Source organism: Geospiza fortis, unplaced genomic scaffold (genome assembly GCF_000277835.1).
Source record: "Geospiza fortis unplaced genomic scaffold, GeoFor_1.0 scaffold403, whole genome shotgun sequence".
Classification (NCBI taxonomy): Eukaryota; Metazoa; Chordata; class Aves; order Passeriformes; family Thraupidae; genus Geospiza; species Geospiza fortis.
Window position 1 is genome coordinate 2,549,394 of NW_005054336.1, and position 24,796 is coordinate 2,574,189.

A 24,796-nucleotide genomic window follows, 5' to 3' on the forward strand; every position below is an offset into this window, starting at 1 on the left:
AGCAGGAATTCTCTCACATCACAATTTCGCAGTACTGGAGATAAGGAAATGTGCCAAGTTAGTTTTCCACTTGTACTGATGAATATTCTGAGTACTTTTAAATGCTTAAACTGATAAATGTTTTGGAATTAGATCAAAAGAAGAAATCCATCATTTCCAAAGATAAAGCCTGAATCTAGCTGGAAGTATGATCAGGTATCAACATGCAGCAGCTTAAAACAAGTTACACAAGCTGACTTTAAGATGTGTGAATATCAGGTTTCCAATGCAGAAATATGTATTTTTCAATATAGTTTTCTGAGCAGAAATCATGAGATGTCATTTATATGCAAATCAGACTATATTCTGCAGAAGCCATGGGAATTATTTGCACTTAATAAAGCCTCATAAATAGGTTTTGCCTCTAAGTGGGTGGGGGAACAGCAAATACATCATAGCCATTTACAGTTACAAATGTCTTTTTATTTTGAAAGCTATATGCATCCTTTAATAGGAAGTTTCACAGTTACAAAAGAAACATTGTTTCCTTTATATAAACAAAATATCCTTACAGCTTTCAAAACAAAATGTTTTGCCTTATTCCCTTTGCTCAGCTATCTAAAACATAGAAATTGCCATCTAGCCCCAGTCAAAAGAACATGGTAGTTCCATGCAGTACATGTTAAATACAGGAAGAAATTACTTGCTATTGTATCTAGGCAAGTTTATTATATTTGAAAGGACATATACCTTCTTTATGTGACATATGTCCACCCAGTACAATCTACTGTATTTCTGCAAAACATGTTAACATTTTCACACACCACCAATTAGATGTGCCCCTCAAGTCCTGGCACATGGAAAGAATCCATTTAAAAAGCACAAGAGGACAGACTCAGGACCACTCAAAGCACATTCCCCACAGCGTAGTGTTTCAGTGTGGTAGGTAGCACACTAAAGCAAATTGGGAACCAATTCTCCCTGACTGGTACAAACAGTCTGGACTGGGGCTCCTGTTAAGGGCGGGACTGCAAGTCAACAGTAGCACATCCTTTCCAGTCTCTTCACAACCAGGGGGAAGAGCAACAGTGATAAGCATTGCCTAGAGACTGACAACAAAAGGGCTCCAAGGGCCCCTAGCGCTTACAGAGGGGCACTCCTCATCCCAGCCCATTCCATCTGAAACGCCCATAGGGGCACATGGAGACCAGGTGTTACAACTCTGGGAGAAAGTGAAGGCTTAAACTGATACAATTTAACGTCACACAGACTTCAAGAACAAATACAGAAGCATGGCTAAGCCAGGTTTATCTCAACTGAACGGTGGCAGCCAAAAAACACCTGCCCTTTTTCTATCTGATTGTTTTCAGTCAAGCTGAAATTAATCACTGAAAGCACTGTATGTGCCTCGGTTAATTCTCATGGAAGTCTTCCAACAATTCAGTGTGTTATTAGCCCTCTGCAGGAAGAGAATTTTACCCTGATTAGTACTTTCTTTTCTATTTCCTTGTTAAGCAAAGGAGCTTGGAAAAAAAACAGGCATTCACAGATCTCATTTTAGAGATATAATTAAAGATTCTGGCAGTAAAACAATTGACATGATATGACTCTTTTGCTCATCTACATAACATGCAGACAAAGTGACATAAAGAGCTAATGCAAGACACCCTTTCTTTCAGAAGAGGTACCATCAACACTGTCATAAGGATGCATTAGAATGGTATCATTTGTGCTCTGCAAAATGACTAATTTCAAATATTTTGTGTATGTTGGTTTCATACAGTGACTTCTGTTCATTTTTTATCATTATTCTGACTGCCTTTAAGAGCACCAACTTTTATACATCACATAACTATTCTGTGAAGGTATATCTGAGTAAAAATACACCCAAATAACATGAGTCCGACTTGTTGCAACTGTTCTTATTTTGACAATTACTGTAATATTTAACTCATTAAAATCTTCAAATACAGGAATAAAAGCTATATAATTAAAATGTGCTCAAGACATGCACCACACAATTAAAATTATGTTATAATACATTTGCAGTATTCTGTATGCTGTAACTTACCTTATACACAAAGATATCTGGCAACATGTTTAAACACTATACTTATTTTCCCACTATTTTTGAAGATTATAGGTTTTGAGTGCATATTGCATTTTCTTCAGGCACAGATATGGTTGACCTCAGTTTATATTTTGAAATCAGTATGTGTGATAGGACAAGGAAGCATATAAGGAAGTCGAAGTTAAATTAAAAGCAGGTATAAGCATGTATTTTATTATGGGGAATCACACAAGTAAGATAGTAAAATCTGACTTCTCATCACATTGAATTTTCTTTCACTACTCCATTATAGAAAACAGTATTTTTCATAATGTAAATTTGGTAGAATCATCCCCAGACTAAAGTCTGTGGCATCCTGCTGTATCCCCAAAGAATTACTAACACAAATCCCATTGATTGAAACTCAAGCCACTCATTTAATGTTTCAACTCTATGTAGAATTAAAATAAGGATCAGTTTAGACTCTAACAATTTTTTAATGTACTTTAGTCTGTATTTTACTCATTGTCAATAGCTTAGTGAAAATGTCTGATGATATCCTGTTGAATTTGTCTTTTTTAGCATTTGGTCACCACCTGAAACAAAGCACAGCCATCTCTTGCCCTTTTATTCACCTTAGGAAAGTTAGATCCTTACATGGATAAAGGAATTCAGTGTCTCACATGCACAAACAAGGCAATATTCAGTGAGCCTGTCTGTGAAATTACAGCACACCAGCTTCTCCATGTCACTCTCAACACAGGTAATTTGGACAGTTCCACCAGAGAGCAATTCGGCCCACTTACAATCTAAAACATCTGACAGTGTCTGCCTCTTTCTAGTGATCAGACAGGGAGTCCAGGTGAATTAGGTTTATCTCTTAATGGGATTCAGTTAAACAATGGCAATTACAGCTCTCCATAGCTATGTCAACACTTACCTTCTGGGGTGTGACCTGGGGTTTTGGTCTCCTGATCATTTATATGAAGCATCTTTTGAGAAACACCACTGTATCTGCCTAGGAGCCACCTGTTTCCCATGGAAATCAGAAGATGGTGATGTGCAGGAGATAAAATCTGCATTCTTAAATCTTACCCTGACACAGAATTGGAATGTGTACATGACTAGGATTGCTGGGCTAAATGTAGCAGTAGTACAGTAATTCTGACTTACATCAGCTTGGAAGCTTAATTTAAAAAATCTGACAAAAATAGATCTGACATACTAATAGCTTTGAGATGTAATAAAATACTTGAGGTGTAGAAAAGTGAGTTAAACTGGGGCCTGCTGGCATTTGCATAGTCAAAAACATATTGAGGCTGCTTAGATTAGGCCATTCTTTCATGCAGAGAAAGAGTTATATTAAGTCAAAAGCATAAGGAAGCACTGGAGTCAAGCAAAATGTTATTAGCTGAGAAAATTACAACCTGGTAGTGGAGAAAAACATGGCTGCATTTAGTTGCACCACAAACAATGTTGAAAGAACAGACAGCTAATGTTCCACATGTGATTGTAACATTTTAATTCCTCACATTTTAAATAATTAACAGTAAAATTTAACATTCTCTTGGATTTTAGGCAATATCATGTATTCTACTAACTGTTGAACTTGCAAAGTCTACTATTCAAACACTAAAGCTACAAGAAAATATCCAAATCCAATGCCTGGTGCGTAAATCTGTATTAGGACACATGAATGTCCCTTTTATCACCTTGGGTAGGAAACTGAACAGGCAAGAGAGTTTTAGAGTACTTTTACAGACATTTAACAACTGGTTTGCTGAAAATCTGGAAACATATCTGCTTAAGTTGCACTTTTTTTATTAACACATAGCACTGTCAAAAGGAATATCTAGAATCTAGGATAATCTATCATCCTATTACTTCTGTTTATAAATCTAACTATTTTACAGCACTATGGAAAATTCAACTTTAGAGAAGCTGAAAGAAAAACATGAAAAATATTACAAAATTTCCAAGGAAAGAGTCTTTCATTCACTTAAAGATTACTTGAGAAGCAGGACATGTTACTGTAAACACTTAATCCTTTACTTTCTCTAACGGGATTTTCTGTTATCTATTAAAGTACCCTCAAATTATGAACTATTCTCCTTTGACACATTTCAATATTTTTCTTTATAATCCTGAAAACAGCAAGGTCAACAAGAATACTTTAATACTTGTAAAACAAGATATTGTTTCTTATGTTCTATTAATTCTACAACAAAACTGGTGTCTAATTTAGTAGATACTCTATGCAGCAATCCAGCTATTAATAAACAGGTATACAACAGAAATCAAACTCTCTTGACTGAAGCCTTCACTGTAAAAATGACTGTAAGTTCTTTCCCCAACACTTACAATGTATTTTGTTTACATGTTTTACAAAATACCATCAAATATTCCAAGAAAGGGCTTGACATCATTGGTTTCATCATCAAGAAGAAATCTAAAGAAGATTAAGCAAACAAACAAATTAGCTATAGCACATCAAAACCTATGGAATCAGGAACTACACAGAGTCAAGAGAAACCAAGACAAGCAATATAATTTTAAGTAATGTCTCTTAAGAAAAATTAATTGTTACTATTATTGTGAAAACTAAACTTTTTAGCAATGCATATTAGAAACGAACACATTGCCCAAAAGTCTGTGTTCCATGTAGAGCTAAGCACTGGAACACTGAAGAAACAGAAAAACACATGTAAGCTTTTCTTACCTTGGATCTACTTCTTTCTCCTGCTCTTTTGTGAAAATAAAAAAATCTTCTTTCCTAGTGAATTTAGAAGAGTCTGAGATTATTTCTGGGATGGAAGAACACTGTACGTTTTTTTGCTCTTGAGAAGGATTTGAATGTGTTTTTTCTTGAAAACTGAACTGCAACACAAAAGTTTAAAAGTATATATGGTTAAACCAACAGAAACTCCCAGATTGTTGTAGAATGTAGCACTGGTATTTAATTGATATTATGGTGTTTGACAAGGACCAAGCATGTGATGAATCTAACTATATACTGGACAGAAAAATGATCAAATTGAATAAATAGTTTTTAGATCATACTATATAAAGTAAATTCATATCCTATTTCTTTGTATAAGGAATATCCCACTGAACAAAGAATGATTTGGACAATTTGAAATTCATGATATCCTAATTGATTAATAAGTCAGATATGGCAGATATATTTACACAACAAGTACTCAAATGATAGAAAATTCTGTTGTCAATATATTTTTACTCACCAAAGTTATATTTCTATTCTGTACAGATAAATTCACTTTTGATGTGCTATTGACCACAGAAACATCTGAGTTGTGAATACTGGACTCATCTTGTACTGTGCATGAACTGAAAATACCAAGTTGAATAATTTCAGTATTTTTACAGAAGGGAAAAATTATTTGCTGTTCAATTCAGGTTTTTCTACTTATTTCTCTGCACACTTAAATAAAATAATGCAACAATTCATACCTTTTAAACATTGAAATTTTACTCACTTTTATGAGTGAACAACCTTCTATATATTTAATTACACAGATACTTGTGAAATACATACAGTATTTTAAACTGAATAAAACAGTAGTAAATTATGCAAGTCCTACCCTTTTGAAATGTTACTTGCGGCTTTGCTTGATGTATACTGGCACAGGGGTTGATATTCATCTGGACTTCGAAGGCAGATATTTCCATGTTCTGTGAAAGAATGAAAGCTTTAAAAAGAGGGTTGAGAAGCAGCCACAACCCCTTCTAAATATTTCTCATGTTATGATAAATAATACTTTGAAAATTATGAAAGTGTCTTAACACTTGAAATATTTCATGTTTGGGTTTTGGGCTAGTATAAAGATAAGCAGAGATACACAGTCAGTATACATTATGAAACAACAATTATGCAGTTGCAGGCCAAAAAAATTTTAATTGTGAGTTTTTCAACTCTCCCTTCTGTACTGGATTTGTCACAATATATGTGACATTCAAGGCAGAATAATAAATCTGTCAGTCTAGTGAATTAACCAAAAATTTCAGGTGGATCTATTCATTGTACACTATAATAATTTATTCTCACATAATAGCCTGTAGAATAATTTGCAGGAAAGAAAAAAGTTTGTTGAAATAACCTTACCTAATTCTTTACTGACAAAATTACTGGCAAATACCAACTTTTCATCATCAATATCATCCCAAATATCATCTCTCAGTTCAAAGTCCACATTCAAAGCATCTGAAAAACAGTATCTGCTTTTATCTGTGGCAGAAAAATATGAAGCATTAATTTAAACATCAAAACAGTGAACACTGCAATTTTAAACATTAGCAATAACTTACTACTCTTTCCACAACTCCAGGATTGCAGTTGTTTCTGAGATACTTCTAAGGTATTAATATTATCTGCCTGGTCCACTGAAGGTGATAAAGATGACAGTTTATTGCTAGACCTATTTAAAAAAAATTAAATCAGTGACATGTCTGCAAAACAACTGCAGAAAGTTGCAAAATAAATTTATTCACAAAACAATTCTTAGTAATACCTTGGCAAGGCTGGCAGTAAAGACTTAGGTGTAAAAACAAATTGTTTGAGATACACATTTTCAGCTTGATTTAACATCTGCATCTAAAGAAAGCAAAATATTTTAACTTATAAGATCTAAACATACTAAGAAATATTATTTTTAAGACGCTTGATGGCATCATTAATATTGTAAGTTAGCATAATATTTAAATGTCATAAAACCTTTCTGATGTCTGTGTATCTAATGCACTCAGTTAAAAAGGTTTGAATTATGTGCTTCTGGTGAAGGTATGCAAGCACCCTGGCAAAGCCAGACTGGTTGACTCTCATCTGTGTTAGCTGTAGGCTAAATAATCCTCTACTGCAAACAAACAAGCAAACAAAACTGTGAGGTAGAAATAAAACTCTCCAATACCTCAAATGTCATTCTTGCTACAGAAAGACCTAGTTTACCACTACATTCAGAGGAATAAAGTGCAAGCCATGAAATGTTTCAGAAGTTTAAAACCAAGATACCAGGGATAGTTTTCTAAAAAACAAGTGGATCTACTTGCCAATGAAAAAAAGACTCTTAGTAGCATAACTAATAAATACCACAATTTGTTTCATTCAGGTCATATTTTGCCAAACCAAGTCACAGTGCAGTACCTTCCAACAATGCCTCTGAACCTCACCAACCACAACCTATCAAATGCCATAAAAGAAAAAATACAGAGGACATGCACAAAAGTGGACCAATGGAAATGTCCCAAAGAACAGCAGAACCTCTCAAAGATTCCTGGACCTTGTTACTTCCTTACTTTTTGCACTCCCCACAGAAAAGTCAAACTTGAATGTTCATATTTAGTGATAAAATTCTCTCTGCAAACAATGCCTACAAACATGTAACAGATTAAAATAAACCTATGAAATGGCTGACTGCATTCAAGTGAACCTTTAGACGTTTTACTGGGGGTATAGATGAAACTGAGTTCCTGCTCCTTAAATCAGCTAGGTACAAAGAAAAGTTTGTGTCTCCATTCATCTGTGACTTTGGAGGTACTCCAGTTTTACCTGAGAAAATGAAGTAAAATAATCTTTAGATTAGTTATAAGGGATAAATCCTAATTGTTTTCAAATTACTTTGAAAAACTTTGCCACTAAGCTTAATATCTTCTGTTAAAAGATTCTAAAAGATTTTGCATGCTAACTACAAGATCCAACACAGTATTTATGTAAAAGCATAACAAGTTTGACATTTTTTAAGATCATATGCTAAGTACAAAAAGTATTATTAATCATTGTAGTGTCTATGAAAGTGCTACTGCCAAAGCTACTTATAACTGTTTTATGACTGCATCATAACAACTCAGGCCCCATTCTCTTGCTTGTATTGTTTCTGCTAACATAGCCATTGGCATGATGGGAGCTGCTCTAAATTGCATTTCTCTGAAAGTATCAGAAGTAGTAGATTTAATGAAACTCACAGCAGTCATGCCCACACACATCTTTATTTTTACAGCGGTGGTTGCATTCTCTGTTGCCATATTTCTTGTAAGCAATCTCCTGTTTACATCTGCCTCCTAGATAAATATAATACAGAAATTCAAACAGTAATATTGGATACCAAACACCCATGATTTTTCTTACTTTCAAAATCATCAAAGAATTGCAGTGTAGTACTTTACAAGTAGAAGCAGCAGAGTTGTGTTTTTATTACCTTTGAGAAAGAAACAGCAGGGATGAATAAAGATCTAGTTCCCTAGTGAAAGAAAAATTCAATTTTCTGTTGACTTTAGTATCAGCCAGATACTGTGATCTGACCATTTACCTGTATCTACTTTGGCTGCTGGCAAGCTTTGGGGTGAGCCATAACATTTATCAAGTGTAGATTCAGCTTTCAATTTTTGATTTGTAACCACCTTACGTCCCTCTGGTTTTGGTGTTAAGTAGAAGGCTGTATATGCTCGCTGTATATCAAGGCCAACTTGGAAAATAAAAAGACAAAAATATTAAAACTGCTTTAAATGGTTTCTACACTACAATTATCTTCAGTTTTCTAAAGTGTTTAAGCAAGTAAGTGTTACTCAAAGATCATGGAAATTTAAAAAAAAAATTGCCCTTAGAGCACACTCTTGTATGACCAGATTCATTAGGATTGAGATTAAAAACCCCAAACATTTTTTAGAATTAAAGACATTGTTACTAGAAGAAAAACAAAATCAGTTCCTTTAACCAAATGTTCTTGTATTGTGTTAAAACTACATTTATCTATGGCTTTGCACAGTTGATAAAATTTTAACTTTTAAACTGTACTCCAGTCTGTGTTCAGGAGTTTCAGCAGCTCTGTACTGGCAAAAGCAGAAAATGAATATGTTGATAACGCTTCTCAAGCTGAAGGCCAATATTCATGACAGACTGAGACACACCCTTTGTAAAAAGAGTAATTTTGTCTTTTATTAGGGAAATAAAATTTGCTGGAAAACCAGACAGGCTTTTAAAAAATGTGAGATTTCCTTGAAGTCTGAAATAGGAACAGGCTTAAAAATAAGTAGAGACTAGGAAGACCTGGTTTTAGTCTAATTTCACTGCTATCAGTTTCAGAAAAATTAACTGCTGTGCTGAGTTTTACTGAACTCAGTACTGAGTACTTTATCTACTGTACATGTAGATAAAAGGAAAATTTTCATTTCTGTGTGGTTGGAAAACACTTTTTTCCAGAGCCACAGCTCTAGCTGTAGAAATACAGATTATTCCAGGCTTGATTATTGTAATAATCTCAATGTCAATATTTACCATGGAAGCATCAACTACACTTCAGTTAACCTAACACACAGCACTTTTTCTTTACTGGTGGGGCATGATGACAGAATTGAATGGAGCCAGTTTATCTTTAAATTGTTTCTCGAAGTTTTGTGTTTCAAGGTCATAAGGTGCTCCTTTGCTGCTATAGTTCCAATTGTAAGGAAGTTGACCCTGAGGGGACCCATGTTTAAATCTGCACATAGTAAGGCACAACATTTTCAGCTGTAGGAATTTCTTGTTACCAAATGGAGATGAAGCACATCCAGCACCTCTTTACTACAGTGCAAAACCTAACCATTCAAAAAGACAGCTCTGCTCAGCGTAAATAACCTGTCAGGCTGATAGGTTATCTCTGCTGAAAGTTAATTCACTTGAAGGAGAAGGACAAAAGAGAATCCCAATCTGTATCAACAGAGCAAAATACTGTCTCCTAGTAACAGTTTTGATGCTTCTCAGTTCCTTATTGTGGTAGTAAATTAAATAAACAGGTAAGTAATTGTGAGAGGTAATATGCAAGGCAGTAAAATACATGTTATAGAGGTTTGTTTTCATACCAGCTCACTTTATTATACTTTGGCTTAATAGAAAGTGTTTTAGCAATTTGTTCCAAAATCTTATGCATATTGGTTTTTAATTCAAAGAATACCTTAACCTACCATAATCAGAACTAATTAAATTTATACTAATGTCTTCTGATTTAACAGCTCTTCTAACTTCAATTTTCTTCATCCAATTTCCAGTTTTCAGGAGCACAGAATCCCTGTAATGCATCAGCAAAGTTGTTAGACAACATACTATGGTATGCATACTATGGTATCTGTAACCAAGTGAAAGAGCCTGTATTAGGTTCTAGTTTTTTCATTTTGCTTGATAATTGGCCTCAGAATAACTCTTCAATAATGTATGATTTATGGCCAGAATCCTGCAGATCAGTTTCAATTTTGCCCAAAGTGCCAGATTTTGGCCAGAATTCTCATGAAGGTCAAGCAGCTGGAAAAGATTGTTTCTCCTTTCCCATTTGCTCCAAGCATCTCTTAGCCAACTGGAGAATTTAAATCTCTGAGGAAAAAAATATTTCTAAAATATAATTAAAGAAATACAGCTAACAGGAGTAAGTAACAACTGGTTTATCTCTAATTTTAAAAGGTATTTTACTTGTTTTATATTTATGGGAAAATTATTATGACTTTTCCATAATATGACATTGATGTTTAACAGATATTTACACGTGCTCTCTTCACTGACAAGCACACTGGCATGTTTTGGGGGTTTCTGAATCTTATGTAGCATTTTAAATGACAACAGTGACTAGAAAATGCTGAAGGATAAAGAATAATTTTGTACTATTAGACATCAGTAGGAAATATTGAAAATCTGCAAGTCACAGAACAGTTGAAAAGCCAACACCATAAAACTATGCGAGGCAAAAAAACCTGATCATACATACATAATTTTCTGATTAATAATCACTTGGTTGTCAGCATCTCCTATGACCAATGTAACATAGTGAAAGTCTGGCGCTGTTCTCTTTGTCTGGAGCTGCTCATAGTTTGTTAATTTGATGGTTACTAAGATTTCTGCCAACGTGTCACTGTATTTGGGAAGCTAGGGAAAATGATACAGAAGACAGAACTGCTAAAATATGCAAAGGAAAATATATGCCCCTCCATAAATTTCTATCTGTTGATACAAGCACAAAAACTCAACTCGAGCAATTTGAATTTGTGGTACAATATTATTTGTTCTTCTGAGACACTGATTTTCAGTACTAACTTGGTCATAAGCTGAATACCCTAAGTTTGATTCATTACTGAGAATCAAGCACAAATGCAAAGAGAAATATGCAAGAATAAGACTCGTTATAATAGAAGTTATATTTTTGGCATCCCAACATTCCTTTAGAAGATATTTATAATGGTTAAATCTTCATTGTGAAAACTGAGCTACTCATCTGGTATTATGTCAAATGAAAAGTAAACTAGAACTGATTGTTATACCAATAGAATTTCACACATCTTTTGAGTTTTAACTTTAAATATGTCTTCATTTCTACCAACTTTAAGGTCACTTTTCAGATTTTGCATTTTAGAAAGCTAGAGTGTCTTTGTGATCCATATAAAGACAAAATGCATATCAGAACCTCAAAGCTCTTGATTACACATAGAATCATACCCTTTCTTTGAAAGGGCACCAGCTAGGTTAATGTACTAACTTACTGTTTCTCTATATTCCTAAGTGTGCTGTAGAAAATAAACATGCATTAATACCATTTCAGTAAGCTGTATTTCAATGTTTTACTGTCTCTAGGGTTTGTTTAAATTCAAGATAGCAGAGACCTCTCAGACTGACATAAAATGCTAGAATGTGAGTATACTGGTATACATCTGTAAAATAAAATGCTATCAGCAAGAGAGGCCAATATATTATGGGGAATGTCTGTTCCAAGGCTCTCCTTTGAGATTTAAGAGTTTCATTCTACTTGCTAAACTGGAAGAAGGTCACAATATTGTGTGATCTTCTATCTGTGAAGACTCAGAACTACTTTAGTCAGCAGTTGGTTTTTCATAATACCAGCATAAAAACATAAAATAAATAAGAAAGAATGTACCTGTTCAATTTCAAGTTCATATTTTGGAAGGTGCAAAACAGACTCTTTTATCTGGTTTCCAAAAGGGGGATGTCTGTTTAAAATCTGCAAAGATGTAAATCCAAGGAATCAGAGTCACCTGAGTAATTATGTTAGCAACAAAAGCCCCTTTCACTCTTGGTTCTCTACTGTCAGTGATGCCCAGAATAGCAAAAGGAAATTCCAACACTTTTACATGTTGCTACTGCTTCAGTTCAGTTAACAACCAATCACCTATCAATGACTACTCAGGTTTTATATGAGATGACTCTTCTATGCTGCACAAGCTTGAACTAAAACAGAACAAATGACAAGAAAAAACACAAAAGGAGCCAGAAATGATAAATCAAATTTCCAAAGTCAAAACAGAAAAACTCAAGTAAGATTTAGAAGTCTGTTATATCTTCCAGAGTGCTGGAAAACCAGCTTCCACAGAAAAGAAGCCAAAAGCCAAAGAAGCAGTCCTAGGGTAACACCTTCCCTAAAACAGGAAGTGCTTTGTAGATGACTTAGAAGATTCTTATTCTACTCCTATCTTGAACTTGCAATAATGTAAATTTGGGATTTTCATAATTAAGATACCCTAAGAGAAACTGTAAATACATATTCCCTTTTATATTTTTCCAACACTCCTAATAGAGAAGTGCATATTGTTCTTTGTTACAAACCATGTTAATGATGAAATTCTACACATTTAAGCATCTGCTTTCCACAGCCAGCCAATCAGTGAAATCATAATTCACATTAAATTTGCAACAAAAAACATCGCACACATTTTCAAGGAAAACCAGCAGTAGCTACATAGTTTTTTTAAAATTCTACTTGTTAAAATGAATAAATCACCTAAATATCTAAATTTTACAATGATCATATAGCAAATATATATTAACTATACTGCTTTTACTGCTAACAGTATTAATCCTCAGTATTTTCCCTATCATATCTATGTACAAAATAATTAAGTTACCAATTCAAGCTCTCTTGCATTTATGTCTTCAATTTTTTTAAATGACGTCAGCCCAGCATTTACCATAGCATTTGACAATGACACACCTGTGAAAAACATGTATACAAGTTTTATGCTGTTAAAGGACAATGAATAAACTCAAATTATTCTAACAACTGCATTACAGCAGGTAAACCCAAAGCATAAATAATTCTGTTACATATGATGCAGCTTTCTGCCCAGCAGATCACTAAACTTATTTTCATTTAAGTATTTAAGTATTAATTCATTTCTCAATTAGTAAAGAAAAAAAGAAACGCAATACAAACCAAACATAAAAATATGCAATATTTCAATGATGACAACTTCTCCATTTTCTACAGTAAAAAAGATTTTAAATCACTTTCTGCAGGAGTAAAGAAATGTGTTCTGTATATATATGATAAAAAAGCATGCCACGCAGTATTCTTTGTCTCAGAATGTTTTCCCTATTCAAGAAATTATTTAATTATGTTAAATTCACAAAGACCTCGATGTTTTTGAGCAAGTTAATAATGAAATTCACTGAAAAATAAGTATTTATTATAATCTTCTATGAGTCATTCCATCTTTAGCAAAACACTTTCCCACTACATGTAAGCCACAAAAGCAGAGAATTCCACGTACGCTTTTATTTCTCTTTGTGATTCACAGTATTTCCAGTGAGGTTTAGACTTAGCACAGCATATGAAAGTGCTTTTAACTGACCTGGCATTACAGCCTATTATAACAACTGCAATGATTGTAGGTAAAAAAAATAGTACCAAATACTTAGAATGAGTATTTGGATCCTTCTCACACAGTTCTGCTAAAGAACTTGTATACACATTCTGCTAAAGAGCTCTGCTAAAGAACAAGGCTAAGAAATCTGAAAATTAAGTGGGAAAACTCATTATATACTTTTAGATTGCTTCTTGGAAGACATTACTGTAATCTTATAAGAAAATACTTAACTCAAGAATTTAATAATTTAGAGAAACAGAAGACCTTTTTTCTTTTTATGTGTATTTGAACATCTTTTGGGTCTGACTTGGGGAAAACATCTTTTACCATCTTCCTGCTCCTTTGCAGAAGCTCTGCAGTCTGAATACTGAGAATTCTCACATATTACTTCTGCTAGAGCTGCTGCCCTGTTTCTTTATGACTGAAGCTGAAGATTAACTCTTTTATCCTAATTCCTAAAATGGTAGAAGGATTTCTGCCAGTGAAGAAAATACCAGATATAAATAAGACTTTTTATTTTCATCTATACTTCTGAGCAAAAAGAATAAATGGGAGTGGAAATAAAATCGAACAAGTAGTAAACGTCAGCAATCCTGTATGACAGCTGATCATTATCCTGTCTGTCAGAACAAGGAAACAGAAACCAAACCTACCATTCAGTAACAAGAGGGAGCATCATTATTGGACAGGAGCTGGAGAAATGCAGTAAGAATTCAACTGAAATATCAGTCTCAGTAAGGCCAAGTGTCAGTCAAAGAACTGCCACTCTTATAATGGAAATACTGCCTAATAAGGCATTTTTAAGGTTCAAAAACAGCACACTGAGGTAAGAGTATAAAAATTAAGGATCTCTGAATATGTTACATGGTATAAGCAAATTTCTAGGAACTTAATTCATTTAACTTCAGAAAGAAACAGAAGAAGATTAGCAGCCATAGGCAGAGGTTAAAAAATCACATCATACTACAGGCATCAATTCAGTGTTTGATTCAGGAAAAGAGTGAACTGTCAGAAGAATGTTCAAAAGAAGCTTGTGAGAGGAACACATGACACTTTGGAAGTTAGCAGTTCTTTGTAACATATGCTGCAAGAGCTATGACAGCATAAGAAAAAAGTACCCAAAAAAAGGAAAATTGGACAGAGATGTTTGTATATACACCTCTTATTAAAAAACTAAACATGACTTTATTCTAGTGAATATAGTGTACAGGGAAGGATTTGTCTACACTGCAAGTGCCATATTTATCCCACTCATCCTAACTCCACAGAAATGCTGAACATGAGGCAGATTCCTCAGATGATTGAGTCAACATTGCCACAGGTGTGGGGTAGTGGAAATGTGTTCCCAGCACTGTGCACTGTGCTCTGCACAGGCTAACAAGCCCTGCCCTTGCTTTGAATCCACATGAATGAAGCATTACAGCCTCTGCCCTTGAGCAGCAAAGCCTGTAAGGTACTGGACCCGATGGACCTCTGGGTTTAGCCATTCTCTAATTTGCAGATCTCTGTACTACACTGTTCCGTGCAGAGCTGATGTGTCTCTAAAGAAATACAGAGAATGCTGCAGTGAATTTTGAAAGCATGAAGTATGATAAGACCAGACATCAAAGCAGGAAGATACATTACTACCTCAAACAAGTCTGACTACATTTTTATAAAACAGAAGACTCAAAAATTTCTGAACTCCTTTTCAAATAATTATGAAAAGCCTGTACTTCCAGCCAGAAGTTCATTCAATAACAGGATACAGTGAAAGGAAGATCATTAGAAACTTTTGATCATCATGTGTATAAGAACCTCATGCATAACAAATTGATTTATATTTCACGATTCCTACCCTTGTCAATGTGAATTAAAAGGTTTTAATGCATACAAGTAAGAGGACCTACAGCAACAGCTGCCTGGAAAGGAAGGCATAGCCTAGTCAGGGACACACAATCACATCAATGTGGAATATGCCTGGGATACTGAGAGGAATATTAAAGAATTAGAACAATTCTGAAATACTTTGAAAGCCTTAAGAAAATTACTAAAGAGCTTGCTTTTGTTATGGCAGATTCTTCTGACAACTGTGGTACTCAATTGTGGCAAATAAGTCATTAGCAGACTAATTCAATTATGTACATAGATACCACAGAAATCAGCAGGCTAATTATGAGTTGTGATTCTTCGTCAAGATTACACTTTTATAATTTGTAACTAGTACCTACCAATTTTTTCCAATTGTTTAGACACATGAAGTGAATTTTCCCAAAGTCTGCACCTGAAACACTTTGCTAAAATCAAAGAGTTTAATAAAGCAGAGAAGTTGTTCTTAGATGATGCCAGAAAGTCAGATAGCCCTGTAAAAAGAAGATTGACTTATGTTAATAAACTGAAATGTAGCTTATTAGGATATGTACCAAAAAAAAATTAAATTTTACCATACATCTAGTAACTCTCAAGCCATTTCTAAATATTCTGCCAGTATCTTGTGTCAAAGTAAAGTCTTGAATAGGAATACATCCCAGCTGAGCCTGAATGAGACTGGAAAAAGAATGGGTTTGTAAACAAAGAACAACATCAAAGTTTTTAATGGGAAAAAAAGGAAATTCAGAATAGAAAAAACAAAATACAAGATCTGGTCCTATGCAAAATGACAAAAAATTTAGCAGGGACTTCAACAGCCATAAAATGGCAGTTTTTCAGTAAAAAAATAAAAAGGCAATATAATATTTACCAGTTTACTTTCATTTCTCTGGTTTTTATCTTCCCCTCCATTGGAAACCTATGCATGAAAACATACATATTTTCTACAATTAATTTTATTTATTGTTAAAAAGGTACTTTCAATTTTCAATGTATTTTTTAAATACCTGATAGTTATTCTGTCTTTGTCTTTATTCAAAGTGTTCAATATTTTCTTTTCATTTGTTCTTAACTTCACATCCACAAATTCTGTGCAGCTGGAGATCATTGTAATCTGTAATAATTAAAGTTTTTAGTAATTGTTTTAATTTGCCATTTTTTCTATCACTTATTCTAATTTTCTTTAAAGGACACTTAAGAAAATTATTGTCTCAACGGTATAACCATGAAGACCACAATCCATCAGTTGTTTTTAATACTGATCAACTTTCTTTTCTCTTCCTAAAAAGGCTAGTAATGAAAGGGGAAAATTTTTTTTTCAGCTTTTAGATTACTATTTCAGTTGAGTTATTTAAAATCAACCACACACATTGCTAACACTTTCTACAAGGCAAATACAAACAACTTTTTCTGTTATGTATTTTACCTTGCTTTCTTCACACTTTAACAACAAAGATAGTAGTGTTCTATTTTTTTCCCAGCAAATCTGTTTTACCATAGTATTTGCTTGAAAACAAGATATCTTGTGCTTCAGATAACAACTTGTTAGCTGAAAGAGGAAAGCTGCTTAAAACAGAGAGACAATTCCCTTAAAAGTAAAACCTGCTCTTGATGCGGCTGTTTTTTCAACAAATAAAACCTACTAAAGCAGAAAACATTAAGGCTTTTAATAAATAAAGAGAACAGTTTCAGCAACTTTGCATCTTCATAAGCAAGGTTAGTGAAAGAGTTGGACATCAAAAGATCTCAAACTCTCAAAAATACTCCATATAGAATTTAATTAGATGTATTCTCTAAACCTTTATACAAACAAAGCCTGAGCTCTTTGAAATAAATAACAGCTTATGCTTCTTTTCTCAGACTGTTTAAAAACAATTGAGCACATGTAATTTAAAAAAAAACCCTCAAATTACCAATTCATTTAGTGTCTCAGTTCCCTTAATTGTGAAAAACTGCTTCACTGTATCAAATGCAATGTAATACCACGCCATTAATCTTCCAGTCTCTGTAAAAGAAGAATATACCTTAAAAAAATAAGCAGGTCAAGTATATTTTGTGTCTTAGAGTTTTTTAAGCCACAAAATTAAATTAATTTTCTTATTACAGGCCTCTGTGAGATTTAGCCCCACTACTCAGTACATTATTGTCCCCAGCTGTGTGATGGACATGACTGACCCGATCACAGAGTGGCAGAAAGAACAATGTGCCAGTGGCAATTCTCTCCAATGGAGATTAACTCCCACTAACACACCAGGCAGTGAACTGTGGTTGCTAAGAAGCCAAACACCTCTAGCAGAGGACTCTAAAGAGCAGGTATTGATAAAACCTGTCCTTCCTTGCACTGTGCCACAACCAATTATCCCGTCACAGTGTTCTGCAATCTTCTAATCTGCAACAAATTTTCAGCAACAAGAGAAGATCTACTCATGAAACAAGATTAAGAGAATGAATATCCATGACTTGGTCAAGAAATTTGTCCAAATATTCTACTCAAAAAGTCCCTCAGATTTTACTCTCTACTACATTTATGTACTCTTATTAATGTCTCACAAGGGTAGCTGAGACCCTTCATAGTTCACTACTATTTCTACATCACTTCTGAAAATTGGTTTATTTGAAACAAGTATTACCTGTTGGTTTGAAATTATTTGCTTCATCCATCCTGATCAAATCAAAAGCTGATAAATCATTTAAGTTCTTCAGACACAGTTCTGTCAAAAATTTGAAAAATATTTTATGCATGCACTAAAAATACCTTATCCATGTACAAACCACAAACATCATCATCAAATGCTATGAATGCATACCCAAGTAATTCCACTGAACACAAGTAAAGGTTTGGGAATCCTCCTGTTAAAGTTGGTGGTTAACTTTTCTCTGGGAAAACTCACTGAAAGACAATTGATAAGGACAAGCCAAAACTCTTTTTCAGTAAGGCAAAAGTTGCAAAGGAAAAGAAACTAGATGCTGGAATGTAGGTTGCCATATTCAATTTTGAATGACAGAACAGAGAACCCACAAGCAGTTTACAAAAGACTTTTGCTACAGAGTTAACACTGAAACAATTCAAATTTCAAATACCCACAAGTATTCATGAATCCTTCATTAGAAATTTTCATGCTGTATCAGGTGCATTTGTATTTATTTCACTAAACCTGTTGTGTCAGGTATCTGCATAAGAATGACCAAAGTGCTTTTGTTCTCTCTTTTTCAAGACCAAGGCAACATTCAGAATTTGAAAGTCAGTTAGAACAGCACTCAAAGAGATAGTTCCCCTAGCAATCATTCACTTTACACATTAAATATATGAAAACATTATATACATTACTACAAAATATTTCATGTTGCAAGGAAGAGGAGCTAGTTTTTAACATCACAACTGCCACACTAAAAAAGCATTAATTGAATTTTTCTAGCACTATCTGTACATTTTAAACCATCCCTTCTCCCATAAAGGCTTATTTAGGTAGCATCACACTTCATTCCCTCTTTTCCTTTCAACCTACATGGCACGAATAGAAAACCCCTGATGTAAAAGACAGAAAAATATAGAAAACTACTGAAAGAGGCAAAATTTCTTACTGATAAGTACTCCTCTTTTCACTGTGTGCAAGTGAGAGTCAATGTCTCTCACATTTGGGGACTTCAAGTGGTAGCAAACACACTGTGTTCCGGAAGGCCCTTGAAACCCTTACACAATGAACAGCCTCAGCATCATTCCACCAAGCCCAAAATCAATCACAAACGTTTCCTACACAGTTACGTTAAAAACGTGTAAGTGGAGTCCAAGTACAAGCTCTACAAATTTCTGGGCATTTTATCTGTCCATGTTTCCATGGACCAGACCTTCCCTCCAGATATTTTAGCTCCAAAAGGTCTGGATGGACATGAGGACTTTGACTGAAGAAAGGAAATTGTGTTTGTAGATTTGCAGAACTTGATAGCAAGTACTCTTTTATAAATATACTAACATTTAAAGTACCAGAAAACTTACATTAAAATAAATTAACAAAACAAAACCACCTAAAGAGTTGCATGCTATTTCTGTATTTAAAGTTAATAGGCATCCATTCCCAAGTGATTTTATCCACTGTATGTTTTCTAATGGAATTGCAAATAGCTAAAATGCAATATTTTTTAAAAAAAGGTTAATAACAGAGTCTAAACCTTTTTTTTTTAAAAGGTTAATATTCAAGTCTTAGCAAAAAAAGCCTCTTTAACTCATGCAATTTTAAATTGTTTCTGGACAAGGCAAAGATGTTTACATTGTGTATCCTTTGTTTTCAAGGCTAAATTTATGAATGGAAGATGACATTTTCTGAAAAGAAGTTTTTTGAAAGCATAATAACAGAAATTAATGAAAGCAAGTGAGATCAATCAAAGGAAAATCAGGAAGAATGACAAACAATCAAAATTAAAGCGTTCTGCTCCATATTTCTGAGCACATATATGGAGATGAGGTACATAAAGGAATTTAATTACTTTTCTCTATAGGAGAAAAATTTTTCTACCACTTAAAAGGTACCAATAGTATTTTGAAAATATTAATAACAAAATAAAATAAATAACACACAGTAAATTACATTTGTTCTGCAAGTGGATCTATTGAAATTAATGGATATAGATAACAAACATGGGTGAACATGCCCTAAATTGTAACTGAAAAAAGCTAAGAAGCCACTTACCTTGTAATTTTGCTTCAATTCCAACTTTATCTAATCCAGATGAAAAACCTTGATGGCAAAGACAAAAGTTGTTTTAACCTGTTACTATCATACACTTCCTCCTCAATGTCATTACCCATTAAAACTGATTTGCTGATTTTTACGAAGCAGATAAATACCCCAAAGTGTAATATGTGGGAATATTTATTATACTGCAAACAAGTCAGGAGTCTTACAGGGTGTAACTATCTAAGTATCAGTAAGAGGCTGCTAGAACAAATGTGCAAAGGTAAAAGCTGCAGACATTCCTCCATGTAAAACACTGGAATCCTAAAAGTTTCAGAAACGTCAGCAGAAACTTCCAGGTACAGTTTTCTTATTTTGGAATATAGGAAGCCACCTAAATCGTAACATCCATTCAAGTACTAGATGTGCTATGTTCCAGCTATAAATCCTTATTAAAAATTGTCTCCAGCAATTACCCAATGACTTCAAAATCAGGCATACAGCAAGTGGGCAGGAACAAAAATATGGTCCAGCACATTAAGATAAAATGAAATGGATTGTGAAGCCGTAAATGGCTTCTTCACAGTTTTTAAATGTTATACCGTGCTGAAACTCCCACTGCTTATGCTAAAGAACAAAATGTTACAGGCCACATTGCACATCTTGTTTTCATCACATTATGAAATAATAGTCCATAAGAAAACTATTGAAACAAGTAATATCCTAATGCCATAGTTAGATGAATTAAAAAAGTAAAACCAAACAAACCATAGTGAGTTGGATTTTTTAAGGCTCTAATGTACAAGAATGTTGATCGTATCCATTCCAAAGCTACACTGACATCCGTGACAGTATGTAGCACTATTTCTGCATTTAAGTGTTCAACAAGGTGCCTGTGCAAGCTAGCACAAAAAAAGAAAACAAGAGTTTAGGACATTTACCAATGAGCAAAATAAAAAGTGCCAAAACTAATTTTTGGGAAGAAACAAAATCAAACAAACCCCTCCCCCCAAACCACAACTGTTCACTCTAATCAGTGAAATCGATAGAACACAGTAAGGATTATGTAAGTAATCAACAATGTAATTTGTTTATTATGGCATAATGTCTAACAAGCAAAAGTAAACTGTCAACTGTGAAGTTCCACATTTACCTGAAAACAAAGTTACATACATTTAAAAATTACAGCACAGACATTCTGTGCTCTTGACATTCTAAATATATTTGAAAAATTTAACATTAACAAAATTAAATTAGTAAAAATTTTCTATTTTACCTTTAAAAGTCCTAACTTTCCCACATATTTATCATGAGAATCTGTTAACAGCAAATACAGGTCTAGTATTTTCCAGACTCTATCATCTAGAAATTCAGAAACATGGGCTGCATTCAATTCCTGCCTTTTGTCTTTGCAATAAATACTCTTCCAGCTTCCTCAGTTTTCCAGCAGCAATCTAAAACTTTTTTTTTTGAGCGTAAGATGTCCTAAAGATTCTTTTGGCTAATAAAACAAAAGACCATTAACTACTGAATAGCTTGGCTTTATTTTCCTTAATTCTTTCTTGATTTCTTCTAAATAGACAAAAGCAGCAGCCTAAAACCCACATGAAGAAAAGCACATTCTGTAGACACAATGAAGTTTAGCTACTATCTACAGAGTCTCATAAAAACATACTTAGTTACCTGCTCTCTATTATATCAGCACCATTTAACATCTGTATATATCTCTCCCTGGTACTGCAACGAGTCATAATAACTGCTGTGGCGGTAGTGTCAAACTGAAAAATAGAACCCCAAATAAAAGCTGCTCTTTAGTTCTTAGAAAAAAACCACAGTTGAACATGCATCACATATCTGCTGAATCTACTAAAACTCTTTTCTCAAAATCCTGTCTGAAATGGCTATTGTATGCTAGTTTCCTACTTTCTCCCTAATCCTCATTCACTATGTAACCCAAATTTAATCTTCAGATCTTCTTCCACTGCAAGGTGAAGCAGTGATTTTTGATGGACAATACAAAAGCAAACAGATTTCTTTCTCAACAGAAAAGTTACCTAGGAGTATTTTAAGTATTAATAACCCTTTAAAAGCCAAATGCTGCAGTAAAATTCCTGGCATTGTACTTTCTTCCGTAAGAATAGCTTCTCCTAATTGGCCTATAGACAGCATCAATACAATAAAACATTGACTTACCTGAGGCCTTCCAGCTCTCCCAATCATTTGCAGAATATCAGTTTCACTGTACTCTTGAAACACTCCTCCAACATAATGCATTGTGGATTTTATAACCACCAGGTGTGCAGGCAGATTGACTCCCATAGCTAAGGTGCTAGTAGTAACTACATCAGATCAAAGTATATGAACACCATCAAAATGTCTGGCAGACTCTAATCAAGCAGCAAATAGGTAACTTAACTCTTGATGCCTAAGAGTTCTTAGTTTCTAATGGAATCAGTGGGCACCACAAAGAAATGATCTAGATTACAGACAAGTACTTGCATAACAGTTTCCATGTATGTGATCATCAGCATTCATTTGTCCTCATATTCTTTAACAAATTACATCCCAGATACTTTTACTTAAACATTCCTTTATATTTGGAGATAATCCAGAATATGATCCATGTTCAATATAACAGACACAAACAGAGAAACCTTACTCTTATTTCTTCAAGGGTCTGTATTTGAATAGAGCCATGGCTTCATCTTGCTTAGTAGTGGTCAGTATTAAGATATATTTTTTTAAGTCATTAGCATTGTTTATATCCATGGTACCAAACCAGAACCACCACCAATACTATCCCACAGAAAACATCAGTCAAGTATGTGGCAAGTAATCTTACATTCATGTTTCCTAATTCACTTTCTCCAGAGAATATATGGAGTGGCAAGAATTCAACACAGAAAGCCAGTCATATGGGCCAGCTGATATTACTATTCTGCTAGGAAAACAAAGGATTATTGGAATTTCCAGTTCTTTTAGAAATGAATCTACAAATCATTTAGTGTTGTATATGAGCCACACAGACAATTCCCCATAGGATCTGGATCTTTTTTTTACAGGAAAAGAAAGCCCAGATGAGATGAGACAATCACATCTCAGATCCTGTCTCATTTCACATAACAACAGATGGAATATTTCTTAGGGACCTCCCCATCAGTCACAACACCTTGCATGGGAATTTGAAAATAGCATCCTGCCCACCTAAGATGCATAAATGTAGACAATTACCTTCAGGGAAGCCACAGTTGCAAAGAAAACACCTTGGAAACTTGGAGGAAAGATTCACTAGCACAGAACTCCACCTCAGTGGGAGGGTTCAATGTTAGGAAAAGGAAACAGACATGGCCAGACCTACATGGACATAGGACGGGGATGACCTCCATGTGTGGTGAAAGGAAGATCTATGGTCTTTAGTAACAGTGCATATGTAGGCTCACAAGGTAAAGTACATGTGAAACACAAAAACACCTTCACCTGGATTTCACAACTTCCAAAGGTTAAGCAAACTATAGAATCATAAAATATTACTTCCAAACTGCAATCTTCTCAGAATACATAAATGAAATTTTGGCTAAGTTAATTTTACTTACAAAGTACTGGCAAGTCTCCTACAGTAAAAGCTCCTTCAATTATTTTTCTGTCTGAGATCTCCATACCCGCATGATGATAAGCCACACCATACGTCAGAAGGTCTGATAATAAAATTATTATATACATCATTTGACTAGGTTTTCTCAAGCAAAAATTCAATCACAGAACAGAGAAGTTGTAGGTTATATTTACCTCTCAGTTTGGAGTCCTTCAATGAATTTGCAAACCCCTGTAATCTATGCAACACACATAAACAACAACAACAACAACAAAAAAACAAATTAAAAAATATACATTCTTTGGTTATTTTCAACCACCACCTTTCCCATCCTCACAGAGAGAACAGACTGACTCTCTGGGCAGCTATTGCAGTTTTCTGAGCCTGGACATCTTTCCAAGTGACAACCAACAGTCTTTATGTGTTGTTCACATATAGCAAATAAGACCATATTTTAGGTCCAAAGCCAGGAGTAGCTTCCGCAGCTGCCATGACTAGGCAACCCTGAAGTAAATAATAATTAATATGGCTGTATTTATTAACAGTATCTGAAAAAGTAAAGACAACTCAAAACATTAGTAAAGTCACATCCAAATCAACTATTCATATGCTTAATCTTTGCATTACAAGGTCTCAGAGGGCCATAATAATTAGCATTTTTATGTTCAGAAAGCAGCTTTGAGAAACAACTTAATGTTTGTGAAAGGTATCTTAAAACTCTGAGAAGAAAATAAAACTTCCCAAGAAGAGCGCCAATTTACTAAAAAGAATGTCAACTGTGATGATGATTTTGTTCCATACTCCTCTGCTAGAAACTGTATTAGCTCAACAGCTTTCTCCACAGATATCACAGGTTTACTAAAATGTACAAACACTTATTTCCAATTTAAATAGAAAAATACCTTTGTTTCTGTTCTATACTCAGTAGAAATTTAGCATCTTTTGCAAGAACAGAAGCAGCTTGCTGCACTCCTTTTCTTGTGGCACAAAACTATAAATAAAAGATATTTTTTGAATCAACACTTTCAA

General features: G+C 34.2%; 1 protein-coding gene across 1 annotated transcript in view; it reads right to left on the reverse strand.

The window, feature by feature from the left end:
- Positions 1–3,534: 3,534 nt before the first annotated feature.
- Positions 3,535–24,796, reverse strand: part of HFM1 (helicase for meiosis 1) — a 47,580-nt gene continuing 26,318 nt past the window's right edge. The window contains exons 14-40 of the mRNA XM_031057904.1: positions 24,670–24,758; positions 23,962–24,005; positions 23,769–23,870; positions 22,369–22,514; positions 21,859–21,953; positions 20,944–21,077; positions 20,191–20,238; positions 18,136–18,216; positions 17,419–17,510; positions 16,513–16,619; positions 16,377–16,424; positions 16,086–16,183; positions 15,868–15,999; positions 12,917–13,002; positions 11,932–12,015; positions 10,771–10,928; positions 9,980–10,083; positions 8,350–8,505; positions 8,006–8,101; positions 7,474–7,592; positions 6,559–6,641; positions 6,356–6,465; positions 6,153–6,251; positions 5,632–5,722; positions 5,272–5,377; positions 4,749–4,906; positions 3,535–4,478 (exon numbers count right to left, since the gene is read on the reverse strand). Of these exons, the coding sequence (XP_030913764.1) occupies positions 4,412–4,478; positions 4,749–4,906; positions 5,272–5,377; positions 5,632–5,722; positions 6,153–6,251; positions 6,356–6,465; positions 6,559–6,641; positions 7,474–7,592; positions 8,006–8,101; positions 8,350–8,505; positions 9,980–10,083; positions 10,771–10,928; positions 11,932–12,015; positions 12,917–13,002; positions 15,868–15,999; positions 16,086–16,183; positions 16,377–16,424; positions 16,513–16,619; positions 17,419–17,510; positions 18,136–18,216; positions 20,191–20,238; positions 20,944–21,077; positions 21,859–21,953; positions 22,369–22,514; positions 23,769–23,870; positions 23,962–24,005; positions 24,670–24,758 (2,733 nt within the window). The 3' untranslated portion in view covers positions 3,535–4,411. The remainder of the gene's footprint in view (positions 4,479–4,748; positions 4,907–5,271; positions 5,378–5,631; positions 5,723–6,152; positions 6,252–6,355; positions 6,466–6,558; positions 6,642–7,473; positions 7,593–8,005; positions 8,102–8,349; positions 8,506–9,979; positions 10,084–10,770; positions 10,929–11,931; positions 12,016–12,916; positions 13,003–15,867; positions 16,000–16,085; positions 16,184–16,376; positions 16,425–16,512; positions 16,620–17,418; positions 17,511–18,135; positions 18,217–20,190; positions 20,239–20,943; positions 21,078–21,858; positions 21,954–22,368; positions 22,515–23,768; positions 23,871–23,961; positions 24,006–24,669; positions 24,759–24,796) is intronic.